This window comes from Nicotiana sylvestris, chromosome 4 (assembly GCF_000393655.2).
Source record: "Nicotiana sylvestris chromosome 4, ASM39365v2, whole genome shotgun sequence".
In the NCBI taxonomy this organism is placed as follows: domain Eukaryota; kingdom Viridiplantae; phylum Streptophyta; class Magnoliopsida; order Solanales; family Solanaceae; genus Nicotiana; species Nicotiana sylvestris.
In genome coordinates this window covers 12,621,279-12,639,963 of record NC_091060.1, presented here as the reverse complement: position 1 = coordinate 12,639,963, position 18,685 = coordinate 12,621,279, and the positions used below count along the sequence as shown (strand labels likewise).

The 18,685-nt window shown below is 34.5% G+C and overlaps 2 protein-coding genes across 4 annotated transcripts; one reads left to right on the top strand and one right to left on the bottom strand.

The window, feature by feature from the left end:
- The first annotated feature begins 2,741 nt into the window (after nucleotides 1-2,741).
- On the top strand, nucleotides 2,742-3,206 carry LOC104244623 (histone H4). Its single transcript, XM_009800086.2, has one exon. The coding sequence runs from the start codon at nucleotides 2,799-2,801 to the stop codon at nucleotides 3,108-3,110; it is 312 nt and encodes a 103-aa protein (XP_009798388.1). The 5' UTR covers nucleotides 2,742-2,798; the 3' UTR covers nucleotides 3,111-3,206.
- A 9,946-nt stretch (nucleotides 3,207-13,152) lies between these two features.
- On the bottom strand, nucleotides 13,153-17,473 carry LOC104244622 (UDP-glucuronic acid decarboxylase 5-like). Of its 3 annotated transcripts, none has more exons than XM_070171755.1 (13): nucleotides 17,276-17,473; nucleotides 16,054-16,171; nucleotides 15,866-15,952; nucleotides 15,478-15,565; nucleotides 15,244-15,335; nucleotides 15,075-15,139; nucleotides 14,908-14,996; nucleotides 14,302-14,379; nucleotides 14,065-14,158; nucleotides 13,896-13,962; nucleotides 13,747-13,810; nucleotides 13,604-13,644; nucleotides 13,153-13,517 (listed from the first exon to the last, which is right to left on the bottom strand). In XM_070171755.1, the coding sequence occupies exons 2-13, from the start codon at nucleotides 16,132-16,134 to the stop codon at nucleotides 13,332-13,334; spliced, it is 1,032 nt and encodes a 343-aa protein (XP_070027856.1). In that variant the 5' UTR covers nucleotides 16,135-16,171; nucleotides 17,276-17,473; the 3' UTR covers nucleotides 13,153-13,331. The 3 variants fall into 3 exon arrangements, with proteins under 3 accessions (XP_070027856.1, XP_070027857.1, XP_070027858.1); XM_070171756.1 differs by having other exon boundaries at nucleotides 16,054-16,155; nucleotides 17,277-17,473; XM_070171757.1 differs by lacking the exon at nucleotides 17,276-17,473 and adding an exon at nucleotides 17,189-17,214 and having other exon boundaries at nucleotides 16,054-16,153.
- Between the last annotated feature and the right edge of the window lie 1,212 nt (nucleotides 17,474-18,685).

The window sequence follows — 18,685 nt, the reverse complement described above, 5'->3', positions numbered from 1 at the left end:
TAACATTCATTATATTATCATAAATCATAGTCCTGAACATAAATAAATTCGGAACACAATTATCATTTTTATAATGAACTACATGATACACTATCACATGACCGAGAAGACGAAACAACATTATTACAAAATAATAAATGGTGGGCTCTTTTATAAAATACAAAAGTTTGGGGTAATTTTAAAGGAAAATTTTCGTTCCTATACCATATAGGAAACTATATTACCAAATATGTTTATAGTTTGCATATTACCTTTCATGCTAATAGTATTTCTACATAATATATACAATGCATTAAATAATGAATCATTATAGCTGTAGGATCCTTTATTTAGGCGCTAAAAAAAGGGAAATTAAATATTTTTCAGATCTTCCAATGCACATCATGCACAGTAATCACTATCGTCGACTTCTTTACAAAATTTCCATACTCAATTTTTTGCGCTAAACTCTGTTTCAACATTTTCTCTGATTTCACAAATCAAAATCGACAAAATCTTCTACAATTCTTCTGCAACAAAAGCAATTATGGCGAAAATACAAAGCAAAGGAAAAGAGAGCAACAATTTCACCATTGACAACCATTAAAAAGCTTTGAAACTTTGAATTCAAATTTGGGTTTTCAAAAATCATTATTTGTTTAGATTGAGTGTTGTTGAAAATAATTGGAAATATGGTTTGGAGTTTATATCTCAATTTTGAGGGGTTTTGGTGAAGATTAGACTTGGTTTTGACTGAATTTTAGATTGAAACTAGAAAAAGAAGAAGAAGAAGAAGAAGAAGAAGAAGAAGAAGAAGAAGACGTATATTGCAAAAATTATAGAAAAATTGTAGACAGTTGTTTATTTATTTTTCTTTTATTCATTTACCTATTGTATAAAAGTTGAACAACATTGTATAAAAATTGTATTTAAGTGGATGATTTAGTACTGTTTTGGACAAAAATATGTATCAAAAATGTGAAACATACATTTCAGGGGAAACATTTCGAGTTCAAACATGTACCCAGTTTGTAGATATTTTGTGGATAAATTATAGATTATTTGTATTCTGATTGTAGATGCTTTATTTTCTGTTTTCACAAATATAAAAATGACTAAAACTTCTACAAATCTTCTGAAAAACGCAATTATGTCAAAAATCTCAATTATGCTACAATTCAATGAGAATTGGGATATTAAAATTTAATGTACCCAGTTTGTAGATATTTTGTAGATAAATTGTAGATTATTTGTATTCTGATTGTAGATGCTTTGTTTTCTGTTTTCACAAATTAAAAACGACTAAAACTTCTACAAATCTTCTACAAAAAACGCAATTATGTCGAAAATCCCAATTATGCTACAATTGAATGAAAATTGGGATATTAAAATTCAATGTACCCAGTTTGTAGATATTTTATCGATAAATTGTAGATTATTTGTATTCTGATTGTAGATGCTTTGTTTTCTGTTTTCATGAATCAAAAACGACTAAAACTTCTACAATTCTTCTGCAAAAAACGCAATTATGTCAAAAATCCCGATTATGCCACAATTCTGTGATTCTCCAATATGCTCTTATTACTCCTTACGAAACTGCAATTTTTCTCCAATATACTCTCTAGTATGCTAAATATGGAATCCAAAAAAATATTTCTGCAATTTTTCTTCAAGAAAAATAAATAAACAACAGTCTACAATTTTTCTTCAATTTATCTACAAATTTTCTACAATTTCTGCAATATACGTCTTCTTCTTCTTCGAATTTCAATCTGAAATTCAGCCAAAACCAAGTCTAATCTTTATCAAAGCCTCTCAAAATTGAGATATAAACTCCAAACCATATTCCCAATTATTTACACAACACCCAATCCAAACAAATAATGATTTTTGAAAACCCAAATTTAAATTCAAAGCTTCAAAGCTTTTTAATGGTTGTCAATGGTGTAATTGCCACTGTCTTTTCCTTTCCTCTTATATTACTGAAAAAACCCGAAATGGCATAGAATTGATAATTAGGTATACTAAATGTAATTATATCAAACTTTAAACATCGAGGGTAATATAGTTTCATATATGACATAGGAATGTAAAAATTCCATTTTAAAAAAATATAAATAGTAATATTTTGGCCCAAAACCAGCTTTTGAGATTTGGGATTTTGCCAAAATCTATGGCCAAACATGTGTTTGACAAATAAAATCTAAATTTATTTTGGCAAAATCTATGACCAAACGGATCCTATGTCTCAAACTTATTATCCACACAAAAAAAATATTTATTATTTTTTCTTCATCTTATTTTTGAACTGTAATTACTTGTATTTCACCAACAATTATGTATGGTCAATGTATAATTTATTTACAAACAAAAAAAAGAATTTTTTTTAACACGATTAAAACCACTTCAATAACATCACAAACCATTAACAAGAACTGCTGAATGTTTCTTTCTTTGGTTTCACTAATTATATGTTAAACCAATTTTAGATAAATTGTCTCTAATTATTGGTTCATGACTGTCGTCTGGCGAGTGCTGGAAATCACAGTCCACGTCATCGATCCATGTGAGAATAAAACAATTACCATCCGTCTAACTCCACCTTATCAACGGCCCATAATAAGCGATTAACAAACACGCGGATAGCAATCTCTAGCCGTCCATTTAAAAATTCCCCAAAATAATTCATTCCACCGCCAATATCTTCCCCCTTCTAAATTCAAAAGCCATCAAAATTTCCTCTTTATATAAATCCTTAGCTCATACCCCATTCTTCACCATCAATTCAATCTCAAAATCTTCTAAAAAAAGGCTTAAAAATGTCAGGCCGTGGAAAGGGAGGCAAGGGATTAGGAAAGGGAGGAGCGAAACGACACCGTAAGGTATTACGTGACAATATTCAGGGAATTACAAAGCCTGCTATTAGGAGGCTAGCTAGAAGAGGTGGAGTGAAGAGAATTAGCGGATTGATTTACGAAGAGACACGTGGAGTGTTGAAGATCTTTCTGGAAAATGTGATTCGTGATGCTGTGACTTACACTGAGCACGCTAGGAGAAAGACTGTTACTGCTATGGATGTTGTTTATGCGCTTAAGAGACAGGGTAGGACTCTTTATGGATTTGGTGGTTAAGTTTTTGGATCTGGGTTTTGGGTATTTTGTTTAGTTTACTTTTGTTGATGTAATTCACTGGCTTTTTAAATCAATGAAATATCTTGTTTCAGTTTCGATTTGGTTGTGAATGACTCTGAATGATAATTTTTCATTGTCAAGCTAGGAATAAAGGTTGAGCGGCTAATTTGAGAAGCCTTGTTACTAATCATCTTTTAGTATGTGTTACTAATATGGATTATACTATTCCTAGTACCTTTTGAGGATATTAATTGGTAGAATAATTGCTTTTAATGTTGTAATTTTTACCTCTTATAGCAAAAGTTAACATCTATTTATTTTAAATAAATATTATTTAAAAAATTATATTCTATAGATACTTTTTAATGTTTATAGCAAATATTTAATTTTAGTTAACTTCTATTCATAAGCTACTATATATGTTATTTAGTTACACAATTTTCTTTTTCTTTCTACTTTGATATGTGTAATTCTCTTCATTCATTCCCTGAAAATACGATGTTCAATCTCAAAATTCTTCTCGCCCACATCACCTATTGATCATACCCAACTATGCCTTATAAAAAGGACAATGCGGTCGTTGCAAATATAATTCGGTTTACAAGTCTGGAGTCGAATCCCACAGAGAACTAAGGCTTAGCTATAACTGTTCACTATCACCAAGAAGACAAGCTTGAACAATTCCTAACTTATAGATATTTAGATTCTTGTGTTTAACTAATTGATTAACAAATTAAAATAATAAATTAACAACTAAAGATACTAAGAGTTAGAGATAAGATTAAGGAGGTCTAGAGTTATGATTTCCCCAATTGTCGGAATCCTTCCCGCTATGTCTTCTATAATTTCGCCTAAGTATTCTCTACCGATCATGAGCACTCTTATTACCGTAAATCTCTCCCGAGTAATCACGACAATTTACTAGACGCACTCTCCCGAGCTACGCTAGCTGGCTTTTGATACAGCTCACTTCAGATCGCACCCAAGGCTTCGTTATCCCTAATCCCGCCTTTAAACCCTCGGTTATTGATCCCTCATATACTCTGGGAGTGGTGTTGTTCAACAATTACCTAAATATGCACTCTCTCCCGAGTTATGCATACTAAATAGGCACAGCTAATTGAGAGCTCTTCAATTAACTACAATAAGAACGTAGTTGAACAAATAGAGATTATACTACGGCTCAATTATATAAAAACATAACAAGAATTTATCCTACAAAAAGTTCTATCAAAACTCTAGATAACAATTTAGCTATTCATAATAGTATGTAAAACTACACTACTAAAAGTCATAACCAACAATAAAAAATAGGAAGAGAAAAGAAAAAACTTGTAGAAGAATTCCCAAGCCTTGCTCCTATTGTGTTTCTGTCTCCTTAGGTCAAATCTATGTCAAAAATATGTCATCCCCTATTCTTGGCCGGCTTCCTTGGTTTAATATAGGGTTTAGGGCTTAAAATCCCGTGTTTTGCACTTTGGTCCCTGAAATTTACGCATCCTGCCGCGGTTCCACCGCGGTCGCGCCGGAACCGCGGCCAAACACCCTCTCAGATTCTTCAGTTGTCCGCGATTGCCCTCTGCCGCGGTTCTGCCGCGGTCGCGATTTTTGACCCTGTTCCGTTTGGAATTTGGAAAAACGTAAAACATGAAAGTTGTATCCCTTTGAGTTAGCTTTCCAACCATATATTGTGGAGCTCAAATGGAGTTCTGAGTAAAAAGTTATATCTATTGTACTAGACAGTGCACAATATACCTCTTCGAGTTTTTGTTTTGTTGTTTTATCATCCGTTGATCCCCGAACGCGATCCCGGCTTAATTCCTTGAGCTATTACTCAGACTTCAAAGCTCCAAACCACTTAAATTCATTACATAATATCTATATAGCTCAGAATCACAACAAGGCATAAAACACACAATTAGTGCAAACCACTAGCGATTAAAGCGCAAACTCAACTAAAGTGCAGTAAATTAGAGTGTAATAATCGACTAAAATATGTAATTATAGCCTATCATCACCTACGTTCTCTCTGATCCCAATTTCTCCAATTCCATCGGATGTTGCTTTCTCTTAAATTTTTTAATGTATACCCGATTTGAGCAAACTTCAAACACTACCACTTCCTTTTTCTCTTTTTCTTATTTTCTTTCTTCTTTGTTGCTGTTTGAAAGCTATAGTTATGTTAATATTGGAGAAAGAAGAAACTAATTGTTTGGATTCTGATAACTTGAATTGTGGGATTTGTTTTGAGCAATATACTATTTTTTTCTATCGGCGCGCACAACACAAGGGTTTTTGCTCGATGGCGGATTTGTCGAAAATTTGCGTTTGTTCTTGAACAAATATGACGAAGTTTGGGGCTGAACAACTTGATTTTCTGTTAATATATTTCAATGTATTTTCAACGTATCACGCTATATTTTCATGTATTTCATTGTATTCATTGTCTTTTTTTCATTGTAATTCAATATATCTTGTTGTATTCTATGTATTTCATTGTATTCACTATTTTTCTCTATTGTATTTCAATGTATCCCGCTGTATTCTATGTATTTCATTGTATTCGCTGTCTCGCTATATGCCATAAATGTATTCATATATTTTTTTAATTAATATAATTTATGTATTCAGATGTATTATATAATTTTTCTGAAGATTGCAATGTTTTTGGGGTATTTTTTGGTTGAGAATATTTTTTATAACTGGAAATACAAATATTTTGTGTTATAATTGAGTTTGTTGAGTTATATTAGGAGTCTATTATGTTAATTGATTTACTTTTCATTTAAAAATAGTGTAATCCTATGTTTCACGCCGTGAATACAGTCAAATACATTCGAATACAATAATCTGTCCAGCTGTAATCCTATGTTTCACGCCATGAATACTGTCGAATACACTCGAATACAACAACTGATTAGCTGGACTTCCCTGATTCACGCCTATTTTGCTATTGTATTCATGAATACAGTAGCTTAAATACATCTAATACATCTTATAACAACATAAAACGTATCTACAATCCGTAATATAACAAATGATTTCTATAGATTGCTAATTACCACTAAAAGATAGTGCTTTATGAAAATTTTGTGAACGCTACTGTGTTAAAACACAAAATTAGAAAGACAGTTAGGAAAAAAACTGTAAAAAATAGTAAACTATAAAAAAAATATTCCGAGTCCACAATTTGCTTGTGCGTCCTTAAGGAATTTTAACCCCCTCACACGTTGCCAAGGTAATGGATTAAATCCTCTCAGGATGAAACGGAATAAACCTTCCTGCAACAGTGGCAATACAAACTGCAGGATCCCAACGAACTCAAAGAACAGAGCAAAATCATACTTACGAATTTAGAAGAGATTTTGCGGAAAAAAAATGCAGGATTTTCAGAAGGAAGGAAATTCTATCTATCTTTTTCAGTGTATGGAAAAAGAAGCCATGCCTCAGAATTTATAGGCAATTATCGGAAAAGGTGTGATGTCTATTCAGGAAAATGTGTCTATTCAGGAGGGAAATCAACGTTCAGCAAAGGCAGCTTAATTTCCTTAATGAACTGTGGCATTTAATTAATTAAATAAATTTTGTCCAAAAATAATCTTATCGATCGTTTGACACAGCCAAAGCCGAAGCCGAGCCGAGCGAGCGACGACGACGGCCCGAGGGTTCATTCTCTTCAACTCCTTTTAAGAGCTCTAAGAAGTGATCCTATATTTATACACACAAGTGTAGTTGTCTTTCACCAATGTGGTACAAAGTTCAGGACAAAACCTCACTTGATTCAAATTTTTATTTCCCTCCATTTTATTTCCCACCATTTTCCAATTTACACTCTTAGACTTTAAAGCCCAATAGTTAAAGTCTTTGAAGCCCAATGATTAAAGTCCAACAATCCCCCACATGAATGGGAATGGCTGTAACAAGAATGATCATAGATGAAAGCTGTGTGATTTGCAAGTAAGGATTAATTGCATCTGGATAAGTAGGTTTCCCTTTGAACTTTCCATAGTGAACATATGTCGGATATACTCGGTCAATCGGTAGATTTGATATCTTTGAACCGTCGAACTTTAGTGTATACCTAGACAACCATATGTCACACAATAAACCCTTAACCGTCTTTTGGTTCTCATTGTTGTGTTTGTTTCAGCCATGAACACCGCCAGGTTTCATAAGTGCGTAGAGAATTGGCCTTACAGAATTCTCATTGAAGCGGCTTCCACTTCACACTTACATAGGTGATTCCTAAATGTGTAATCCTTTAGATTGACATTATTTGATAAATACCACATCAAACTTAGGTAATCATTAAAGAACGTGTAAAGTTTTATCCTTGTTACTGAACATTGTCTTCATCACGAGAAGGGACCAAAGATTTTACTTTGACAATGTTGAACCGGTCAATCACAACTTTGTTTGAGCTCCTTGAACCTAGATCTCGGAATATCCAAAATTCTAGGTAGAGTTACCGCTATGTTGACTTGTCCTTGGCCATAGTCCCATTCCCTTAGATGATTTCTCAATTCTCTCTCTAGTTAAGCCTTTTGTAAGCGGATCCGCCACATTATCCTTTGATCTTACATCATCAATAATGATAATTCCACTAGAAAGTAGTTGTCTAACGGTGTTATATCTTCGTCGTATATGACGAGACTTTCCGTTATACATAACGTTCCCTGCCCGTCCTATTGAGGCCTCACTATCGCAATGTATGCATATAGGAGCCAAAGGTTTTGGCCAGAACGGAATGTCTTCTAAGAAATTTCGAAGCCATTCAGCTTCTTCGCCGGCCTTATCCAAAGCTATAAACTCTGATTCCATTGTAGAGCGAGCGATGCACGTCTGTTTGGAAGACTTCCAAGATACTGCTCCTCCACCAACAGTAAAAATATATCCACTTATGGACTTTGTTTCTGTTGAGCCAGTTATCTAATTTGCATCACTATATCCTTCGATAACCGCAGGATATTTATTGTAATGTAAAGCGTAATCTTGGGTATATTCCAAATATCCTAGAACTCGTTTCATTGCCACCCAGTGATGTTTGTTGGGATTACTTGTGAATCGACTAAGTTTACTTATTGCACAAGCTATATCAGGACGTGTACAGTTCATGATATACATTAAGCTTCCCAATACACGAGCATACTCCAATTGAGACGTGCTTTCACCTTTATTCTTTATAAGATTATTGTTTAAGTCAATTGGAGTTCTTGCACTTCTAAATTCCAAATGTTTGAATTTTTCAAGTACCATTTTCACGTAATGTGATTCAGACAAAGCTAGACCCTAAGGAGTCCTCTGAATATTAATTCCTAGAATTACATCGGCAACTCCTAAGTCTTTCATATCAAACTTACTAGCAAGCATATGCTTAGTAGCTTGAATGTCGGCAATGTATTTGCTCATTATTAGCATATCATCAACATATAAGCAAACAATGACTATATGATTTGGAACGTTCTTAATGTAAACACACTTTTCACATTCATTAATCTTAAAGCCATTTGACAACATTGTTTGGTCAAATTTCGCATGCCAATGCTTGGGTGCTTGTTTTAGTCCATAAAGGGACTTAACAAGTCGACACACCTTCTTTTCTTTTTCCGGAACCACAAACCCTTCAGGTTGGTTCATGTAAATTTCTTCCTCTAGATCACCATTTAAGAAGACTGTTTTTACATCCATTTGATGGATTTGAAGACCATACAAGGCGGCTAATACTATTAGCATCCGAATGGATGTAATTCTTGTTACCGACGAGTATGTGTCAAAATAGTTAAGACCTTCTCGTTGTCTAAATCCTTTGACAACAAGTCTTGCCTTGTATTTGTCAATAGTACCATCGTCTTTCATTTTCTTCTTGAAAATCCATTTAGAACCCAATATTTTGTTACCTGGAGGAAGATCAACCAATTCCTAGGTATGGTTGCTCAATATAGATTCTATTTCACTATTAATAGCTTCTTTACAATATTGTGCTTCTGAGGAAAACATTGCTTCCTTGAAGGTACGAGGCTCATTTTCTAGCAGGAAAGTTAGAAAATCTGGACCAAATGAAGTAGATGTCCGTTGACGTTTACTTCTTCTCAGATTTTCCTCATTAGGCATACCATCTATTATATCCTCCCGAGGTCGTTTTGACTTTTGGTAGGTCAATTCACTTTCCTTTTTATATGGATAAATAGTTTCAAAGAATTCAGCATTATCTAATTCTATTATCGTATTATTGTGAATCTCAGGATTTTCTGATTTATGAACCAGAAAACGATATGCCTTGCTATTGGTTACATATCCAATAAATAAACAATCAATCGTTTTTGGACCTATCTTAACCCTTTTAGGTTTAGGAACTTGTACCTTAGCTAAACACCCCCACACTTTGAAGTATTTCAAGCTGGGCTTCCTTCCTTTCCATTTTTCATAAGGAATGAATTGTGTTTTACTATGAGGTACACGATTGATTATTCGGTTAGCTATAAGTATAGCTTCCCCCCACAAGTTCTGTGGTAAACCAGAACTTATCAACAATGCATTCATCATTTCTTTCAACGTTCGATTCTTTCTCTCCGCAATTCCATTAGATTGTGGAGAGTAAGGGGCAGTTGTTTGGTGAATAATGCCAATTTCCAAATATATTTCTTCAAAAGGAGGTTCATATTCGCCACCCCTATCACTTCACTCTTGTATTGCTTGAAAGCATCAATTGCCTCATTTTACTATAAAGTAGATAAACATAGCAATATCTCGTGCTATCGTCAATAAAAGTAATAAAATATTTTTTCTCACCGCGAGATGGTGTTGACTTCATGTCGCAAATATCTGTGTGAATTAAGTCTAAAGGAATTGAATTCCTTTCAACGGACTTATAAGGATGCTTAGCATACTTTGATTCCCCACATATTTGACATTTAGAATTAATGCAATCAAATTTTGGCAATACTTCTAAATTTATCATTTTTCGCAATGTTTTGAAGTTGACGTGACCGAAACGTGCATGCCATAAAGTGTTTGACTCAAGTAAGTAAGAAGAAGCATTAACTTTATTGATAGGAACTGCTATTACATTTAGCTTAAAAAGGCCCTCATTCAGGTAACCTTTTCCTACATACACATCATTCTTACTTAGTACAACACTATTAGAAACAAAAATACATTTGAATCCATTCTTGACAAGACGTGAGGTAGACACAAGATTCTTGCGAATTTCTGGAACATGGAGAACTTGGTTTAAAGTCACAATTTTTCCCGATGTCATCTTCAACGCAATCTTGCCAACTCCTTCAATTTTGGCTGTAGACGAATTTCCCATGAAAATTGTCTCGTCAGGTCCTGTGGGGGCATAGGAAGAAAATAACTCCTTGTTAGCACAAACATGGCGGGTGGCTCCAGAATCAATCCACCATTCATTAAGATTTCCTACCAAGTTGCATTCAGACAATATGGCACACAAGTCCTCCATTTCTTCAGCATTTTCAACCATGTTAGCTTGATTCTTCTTCTTCTTATCATTCTTTGGTGCACGACAATCCACGGCCTTATGCCTAGATTTTCCATAGTTGTGGAAATTACCCTTGAACTTTTTCTTGCTTGGGTAATTCTTTGGTCCAGAAGCCTTCTTTCTCTTCTTATTTTGTGGCGCCTCCTCAACAATGTTAGCCCTTATTATTGTCGAGTTTCCACGTGACTTCTTTTCAGCATTTTTGTTGTCTTCTTCTATCCTCAAACGAACAATCAAGTCTTCAAGTGTCATCTCCTTCCGCTTGTATTTTAGATAGTTCTTAAAGTCCTTCCACAATGGAGGTAACTTCTCAATGAAAGCGGCGACTTGAAAGGCCTCATTTATGACCATACCTTCAGCAATAAATTCATAATTAATAACAAGATAAATCTTATTAATAAAATTATCAATTCGGGTCATACCTTCAGCAAGGAGGTCATGCACAATGACTTATAATTCTTGAACTTGAGTTATGACCGACCTAGTGTCAATCATCTTGAAATCCAAAAACCTTGCAGCCACGAACTTCTTAAGTCCGACATCCTCAGTCTTGTACTTCTTCTCAAGCGCATTCCATAACGCTTAGGAAGTTACCATAACACTATAGACATTGTACAAGCTATCTTCCAAACAACTTAAAATGTAGTTTTTGCACAAGAAATCAGAATGTTTCCATGCTTCAGTTACAACAAATCGTTCGTCATCCGGAGTGCCTTCAGCCAGGACCGGAGGATCCTCCTTGATGAATCGCTGCAAACTCAACTTAGTAAGATAGAAGAGCATCTTCATTTGCCAATGTTTGAAGTCAATACCGAAAAACTTTCCGGGTTTTTCTGCTGGTGCCATAACATGAGCAAGAGTTGAACGGCTTGACGAGGCAGCAACACTCGTAACAGTAGCACCCGTTCCAGCAACATTTCCATTAGTTTGGTTTTCATTCATCATGTTTCTGTAGAGTTGGAAACAAAACAGAACTTTGTTAAATCAGTGAAGTTTTGATATCTTCAAACTGAATACCAAACCAAACATACAACACGTAACAATGGTGAAGTTTTTATATACTTCAAACCCGTACGTTTATTATTCTGGAAAAGTTTTGTTATACTTTAAACCGGACAGAACAATTATTGGAGTAGAAAGCACGAAGGCTTTAGTCTCCAAACCAGTATACAAAATATAGATAACAGTTTAATATATATTTCAACGCAGAAACGTTAGAAAATTCCTTAAGCTTGTGAACGTTACTGTGTTAAAACACAAAATTAGAAAGACTGTAAGGAAAAAAACTGTAAAAACAGTAAACTATAAAAAAAATATTTCGAGTCTACAATTTGCTTGTGCGTCCTTAAAGAATTTTAACCCCCTCACACGTTGCCAAGGTAATGGATTAAATCCTCCCAGGATGAAACGGAATAAACCTTCCTGCAACCGTGGCAATACAAACTGCAAGATACCAACGAACTCAAAGAACGGAGCAAAATCACACTTACGAATTTAGAAGAGATTCTGCGGGAAAAAAATGCAGGATTTTCAGAAGGAAGTTCTATCTATCTTTTTCAGTGTATGGAAAAAGAATCCATGCCTCAGAATTTATAGGCAATTATCGGAAAATGTGTCTGTTCAGGAGGGAAATCAACATTCAGCAAAGGCAACTTAATTCCGTTAATGAACTGTGGCATTTAATTAGTTACTAAATAATTAATTAAATAAATTTTGTCCAAAAATTATCTTATCGATAGTTTGACAAAGCCGAAGCCGAGCCGAGCGAGCGACGACAACGACGCGAGAGTTCATTCTCTTCAACTCCTTTTAAGAGCTCTAAGAAGTGATCCTATATTTATACACACAAGTGTAATTGTCTTTCACCAATGTGGTACAAAGTTCATGACAAAACCTCACTTGATTCAAATTTTCGTTTCCCTCCATTTTATTTCCCACCATTTCCCAATTCACACTCTTAGACTTTAAAGCCCAATACTTGAAGTCTTTGAAGCCCAATGCTTAAAGTCCAACAAATTTCTTATTTGTGCGGTGAACTTGTATAGTGTTTGACTAAATTTTAAATAATTGACAAATGTTGGATATTTTTTAAATAGCCGCTTGTGTGGCTACTAGTGAAAATCGCCCAAAAATTGGTGAAAATAGCACGGGCTAGTTAGTATTCGGATTGGTAATTGAATAATAGCCGGCATTTACAAAGTCGTTAAAAAATAAATCACTATTTTGGCACGTTATGCTGGAATTTCATGTAAACAATTAGAACTCCAACATATTATGCTGGGATATTTCCGGATTTTAAGGGTATTTTTGTTCAGAGTGACAATTTCGAAACTTTTGAAAGTGTGAATGTTTTTCAATTATTAGTTGTAAATCTAGTTATTTCTGATTTTTCCCCAAAAATTGCGATGTTGCCATATTTAAGCCGTCTTGATCCAAAATTATTCCAGATTTAGAACTATAAGCACTCTACATCTTTCATGATGCAAATAGAAATAAACTACATGGACGAAAACTTAAAGAAAATTCAAAGAGGCAAGAAGATATTCGGTAATCATATATTAAAATTGGCATAAAATGCAGGTATAGCACTAAGGCATACTGGTATTGTTCATTCTCCATGTACTAAGATAGCCAGAGGCAAAACATCCTTTGATACAATGAAAACATAAAAGCATACCCTCTTTTAACAAGTTTGCCCCTCAGTTAACACCAATAAAAGCTCAATTCTTTCTAGAGATACAAAGCCTGCCACGGAAATCATCCTCCATAAGGGGAATACCATCGCGCAGTTTGATCGTTGGTTCCCAGCCTAGTAGTTCTTTCGCCTTTGTGATGTCTGGCTTTCTCTGGCGAGGATCGTCTGGTGTATTTTCCACTGTGATAATTTGCACTTCCGGATTGATAAGCTGCAAAACAAAGAATAATCCGCGTTAACACAATGTTAACGTGCCAAGTGAATACATAGTCGGAGTGCAAGTCCAGCAGATTATACCTCCTTCACGGTCTCAGCAAGTTCAAGCATTGTGAATTCACCTGATTGCAACAATATGAGTTGTTATTTTATAAGCTAATAAAATTAAAGGCATGGGTTTTTCAATCGGATACGCCAAGAAATGAAATAAACAGAAAGCTAACCTGGATTTCCGATGTTAATTGGTCCAGTATTATCTCCCTCCATAAGCCGAATAAGACCATCAACCTTCATTATCCAGAAAGGAAGGTAAGCAAAAAAGAGAAGACAGAATATGAACTGTAAAAAAAGTGATCCACAGACTGTAGTATACCATGTCGGAAACATAACAAAAGCTGCGAGTTTGTGTTCCGGGCAGCTGAACAGTCAAGGGTTCATCACTGTAAAATTGCACAAAAGATAGGGTTGGCCATTATTAACTCTCACAATACAATTAAATATCGAACAGTACGAGTAATAAATAGTGAGGTTCAGAAAATTACCGGATAGCCTGGGCAATGAAATTGCTAACAACGCGGCCATCATCAATATTCATTCTTGGACCATAAGTGTTGAAGATTCTAGCAATTCGTATTTCTGTATTTGATCCACCATCAAAGATGTAAAACAATGCTTCAGAATGCAAAAGTTCACGAAAAAAAAATCCAATAGATTTGAAGGAAAAGCAGTTGCGAGCACGTGGTCAGTCACAAACATATACATGTAGGAAGTGCTAATACCTATTCCATGCTGCCTGTGATAATCAAACATCAAAGTCTCAGCCACTCTTTTCCCCTCGTCATAACAACTCCTAACTCCTGAAATTAGCAAGCAACATTATTCAACAAATGCAACCAAAATCCGCTCCAATTCTTGTAAACTCAAAAATAGGCTATTTATGAAAGAAACAAGTCGTTTCTTTGTAGATATTCTCTCAGGCAAAAGAATTGTATGACCTTTTAATGAGTCATTTTCACTGACCAATGCTTTGTTTAGTGCCAAATCATCAACAACAACAACACCAAGAACAAACCCAATGCAGTCCCACAAGTGGGATCTGCGGAGGGTAGAGTGTACGCAGAATTTTACCCTGCCTTTAAAAAGGCAGAGACGCTGTTTCCGATAGACCGTCGACTCAGGAAGTAAAAAGGGGAAGGGCAATAACAAGCAAACCGACCTGACAACCGAAGTGAAAATACAAAACTAACACTAAGTAATGTAATCAGGAAACCGAAACAAAGGCAGCAACAAGTAATGATAGAAGTCTAGGGATAAGAAAATACACGAATGACACTAAGTGATGTATCAAAGCTACTGCACAATTTCAAAAAGCAGAAAATGCATACCGATCGGGTTGACGTTGCCCCAGTAGCTCTCATCTTGAGGGTGCACAAGTGGATCTCCATAAACCTCGGAAGTTGATGTCAGTAAAATCCTGTTTGCGCAATGGCAGTTAGATTAAAGGATTTACGTATAACAAAATGTTTTATTGATAACAGGAGTAGATTCAGACCTCGCCCCAACTCTCTTGGCAAGTCCCAACATGTTCAAAGTACCAATTACATTTGTCTTAATTGTCTGAAGATATCATAAAACATGTAAATCAACAGAGACATCATAACTAGTTTGAGAAAATATAGAAAAGATAGAAAATTTGCAATAGTCATGTCTTCTTTACTGACCTTAACAGGATTGTATTTGTAAAAAATTGGAGAAGCAGGGCAAGCAAGATGGTAAATTTGGTCAACTTCAATCAATAATGGCTCAGTAACATCTGCATATCATATAAGGAGAAGAGTATAAATTGATTCAGTAAAACAAAGATCTCATAATAATATGTATATTAGTCACAGATAGTCCAGAACAAGAATTTGGAGATATGATGAAAGGTAACAAAACCACGAACGTTGCATTACCATGCCGAATTAACTCAAATCTAGGATGACCAATCCATTGCTTTAGGTTATCCTTTGATCCAGTGAAGTAGTTATCCACAACAATCACCTAAGAATAATGCAATACAATTGTGTAAACAGTCATATTTAAAAGCTTGAAGGGGAGCTTTGGAGCAACGGTAAAGTTGTCTCCATATGACCTATAGGTCATGGGTTCAAGCTGTGGAAGCAGCCACTAATGCTAGCACTAGGGTAGGTTGTCTACATTACACCCCTTGGGTACAAACCCTTCCTCAGACCCTGCGTGAAGGCTGAATGCTTTGTGCACTAGGCTGACCTAGTCGTATTTAAAACCTTATCATTTATAATAGTATTCAGTGGTTGCAAAGCCAGGCCTAAAAGCATATACCTCGTTTTTCTCATTTTGCATCAGTCTGTCAACGAGGTGAGAGCCAATAAATCCAGCACCACCAGTCACCAAAATTCTCATGTTGGCCTGTAATCGGAAAGTTTACAGATAACAATCAGTAAAAACACAAGAAATATCAAGATAAAAGCAGAAAATTGAAAGAATGATCAACGAGATAAAGTATATACCTGGAAAAATTTTGCTTTTCGCAACGGCGATGGTTCTGGTGGTGGTTTTGCAGAAGCATGGTTGTCTCCATTGGAAGCCATTTCTAGATCACTTCAATTACTGAACCCAAAACCAAATCTAAAGTTCAAACGCAATAATTAAATAAGATTCAAGCAAACTATCGCAACTCTACAACAAAACCACCACATGACCACTGCTTATAGAGTGAAATTCATGCACAAAGAAAAATAAAAATATCAAAAGATAAATGTCATCATCTTTCCAATAGCCAATATATATCAATAATCAACTACATGAATCGTAATAAACCCTCTTTATTATTCGTTTTTTAGTCAACCATCCTGGCGTCCGAAACTCACTAGTCCGACTAATCCAGATTAACGCCACTAAAAGCCCGGCATGGGTATTATAGCTTTTTACCTAAGGCGGCTCCAGTTTCAGGCTCGAACAAGTAACCTCTGGTCAAAAAGGAGGAACCTTTAACATTCGGCCACAAACAAATCAATCACAATTTCTAACGGCAAGAAAAGTTTTTTTATAAATATTTTTGGCAGAAAATGAACAACACATTACGCACCAAAGGGCAACCCGATGCACAAACATCGGCGTTCAGCAGGGTCGGGGGAGGGCTGCACCCCAAAGGGTGTGACGTAGACAACCTACCCTAATGCAAGCATTAGTGGCTGCTTCCACGGCTTGAACACATTACACACCCAAATCAAAACTCAACAACAGCGGAAAGTTTTTTCTTTTCCAGAGAATTAACAAACCCAAATTAAATATTCATCAACAGAAGATAAAAAGCTAACAACTTGATTCCATATATTTAGAAAAAAATACAATTTTGGATCACCTGATCGTCTACAATGCTAATAAAAACAGCCCTTAACACAAACAATTGCGAAATATGAGAAGCTTTTTTTTAATTATCAGAGGCTCAATGCATGAATTTGTAGAACAAAAATCATAAAGATTCAGAGCAAAGAACGTGAAAAGCACGTAATCAAGATCCATATCACACCAAACATGCCAACTAAATAAAGATGGCAGAAATAAATAACAAATCTTTGAACAAAAAAAGAGGGAAATCAAAGCTTCTGAGCTATTCTAAAAAGACCCCACATCAGATCTGACCTATATTTCACCAAAATCCACACAATTAATCAACACAATCAACAACAAAATTAATTTATATAATTGCAAAAGAATAAGAAAAATTACCTTTTTTTTTTTGTGAAATCTTTTTATAACAAAAGAACAGAGGACAATGATAATGCCAATGTAAAAGAGATATATAAACACGTAGAAATTGGGTAGATGGTGAGATGCTGTAAAATAATTGTTGGGTAGTAAAAAATCTGATTTTTTTTTGTTGAGAGGAAAAGTAATAAATGTTGGGTGGTGGAATTAATTGGATTTGAAGTGGAGGATTTGTTTTACTATATTATGATATGATTTATCCGCTACGTTGGATACATGTCAGTAGTTTAGACTAAATTGAATACGTTGTCTTCTCCAATCAGAACCAAACAACATTAGCTAACGTAGTATTCACTACTCTCACATATATGTCCGAAAGTAGTTTAACATCAGTACATCACTATTATTGTGTTTCAGAAATTTAAAAAGATCATGCCAATTTTTCGAAAATAAAAAATAAAAAATTCCAACTACGTATTAAGTGGGCGTTTGGACACAAGAATTGTGAAATTTAGAAAAAAGTGAAAAGACTTTCAAGTTGAAAATGATATTTGAAAATTAGAGTTGTGTTTGGACATGAATATAATTTAGAATTATTTTTAAAAATTTTGTGATTGATTTAAAGTGAAAATTTTAAAAATAGCTTTTTGGAGTTTTCCAAATTATGAAAAATTTCAAAATTCAACTTCAAGTGAAATTTTCAATTTTCATGGCCAAACACTAATTCCAAAATACAACGAATTTTTTCCATAGAAAAAGTGATTTTTTAATGGCCAAACGGGCCCTAAAAAAGAAAGTTTTTCGATCATTTGCAAATCCTGAATTATTTTTTGGTATTTGATCGGAAAACAGTTCTATAAAGTTTTAAAGAAAAAATTGGTTGAAAACATTATTCAAATCATTGAAGCAATGTATATTTTTAACCGATCCAAACAATATTAGCTAAAAAATATACTCCATATTTCTTGTGTGTATATATATTGGTTGAAAACATTATTCAAATCATTGAAGCAATGTATATTTTTAACCGCTTCAACAAATAATAGCTAAAAAATATACTCCATATTTCTTGTGTGTGTGCGTGTGTGTGTGTGTGTGTATATATATATATATATATATATATATATATATATATATATATATATATATATATATATATATTATACTTTTTGGCTAATATATGCTATTAGTTTCAGCCAACCGGTCAATTTTGTATTTTGTCCAAAGTTTGATGGACAATTAAGGGCTTGCTTTTTTTGGCAACCATTCTTGTTAAAAGAGTTGGTTATGGTCCTTTTCTAAAGGAGCACATCAAGACTGCTTTGGGGACAAAATTCCATATGATTTTAGGAGAGTTGAAGTGAAATTAAATTGTTAGCCCAATGCTATGTTACACACCTATGTTTTTAATCGTATTTCATCTTTATTTTG

What these genes read in the sequence shown, in the direction of transcription:
- LOC104244623 (XM_009800086.2), top strand. Translation starts at nt 2,799, where the DNA reads ATGTCAGGCCGTGGAAAGGGAGGCAAGGGATTAGGAAAGGGAGGAGCG.
- LOC104244622 (XM_070171755.1), bottom strand. Translation starts at nt 16,134, where the DNA reads ATGGCTTCCAATGGAGACAACCATGCTTCTGCAAAACCACCACCAGAA. An exon ending in GAAAAGCAAAATTTTTCCAG is followed by an intron (nt 15,953 to 16,053) that starts GTATATACTTTA and finishes TTCCGATTACAG; the next exon opens with GCCAACATGAGAATTTTGGT. An exon ending in TTCATTGCCCAGGCTATCCG is followed by an intron (nt 13,963 to 14,064) that starts GTAATTTTCTGA and finishes GCAATTTTACAG; the next exon opens with TGATGAACCCTTGACTGTTC.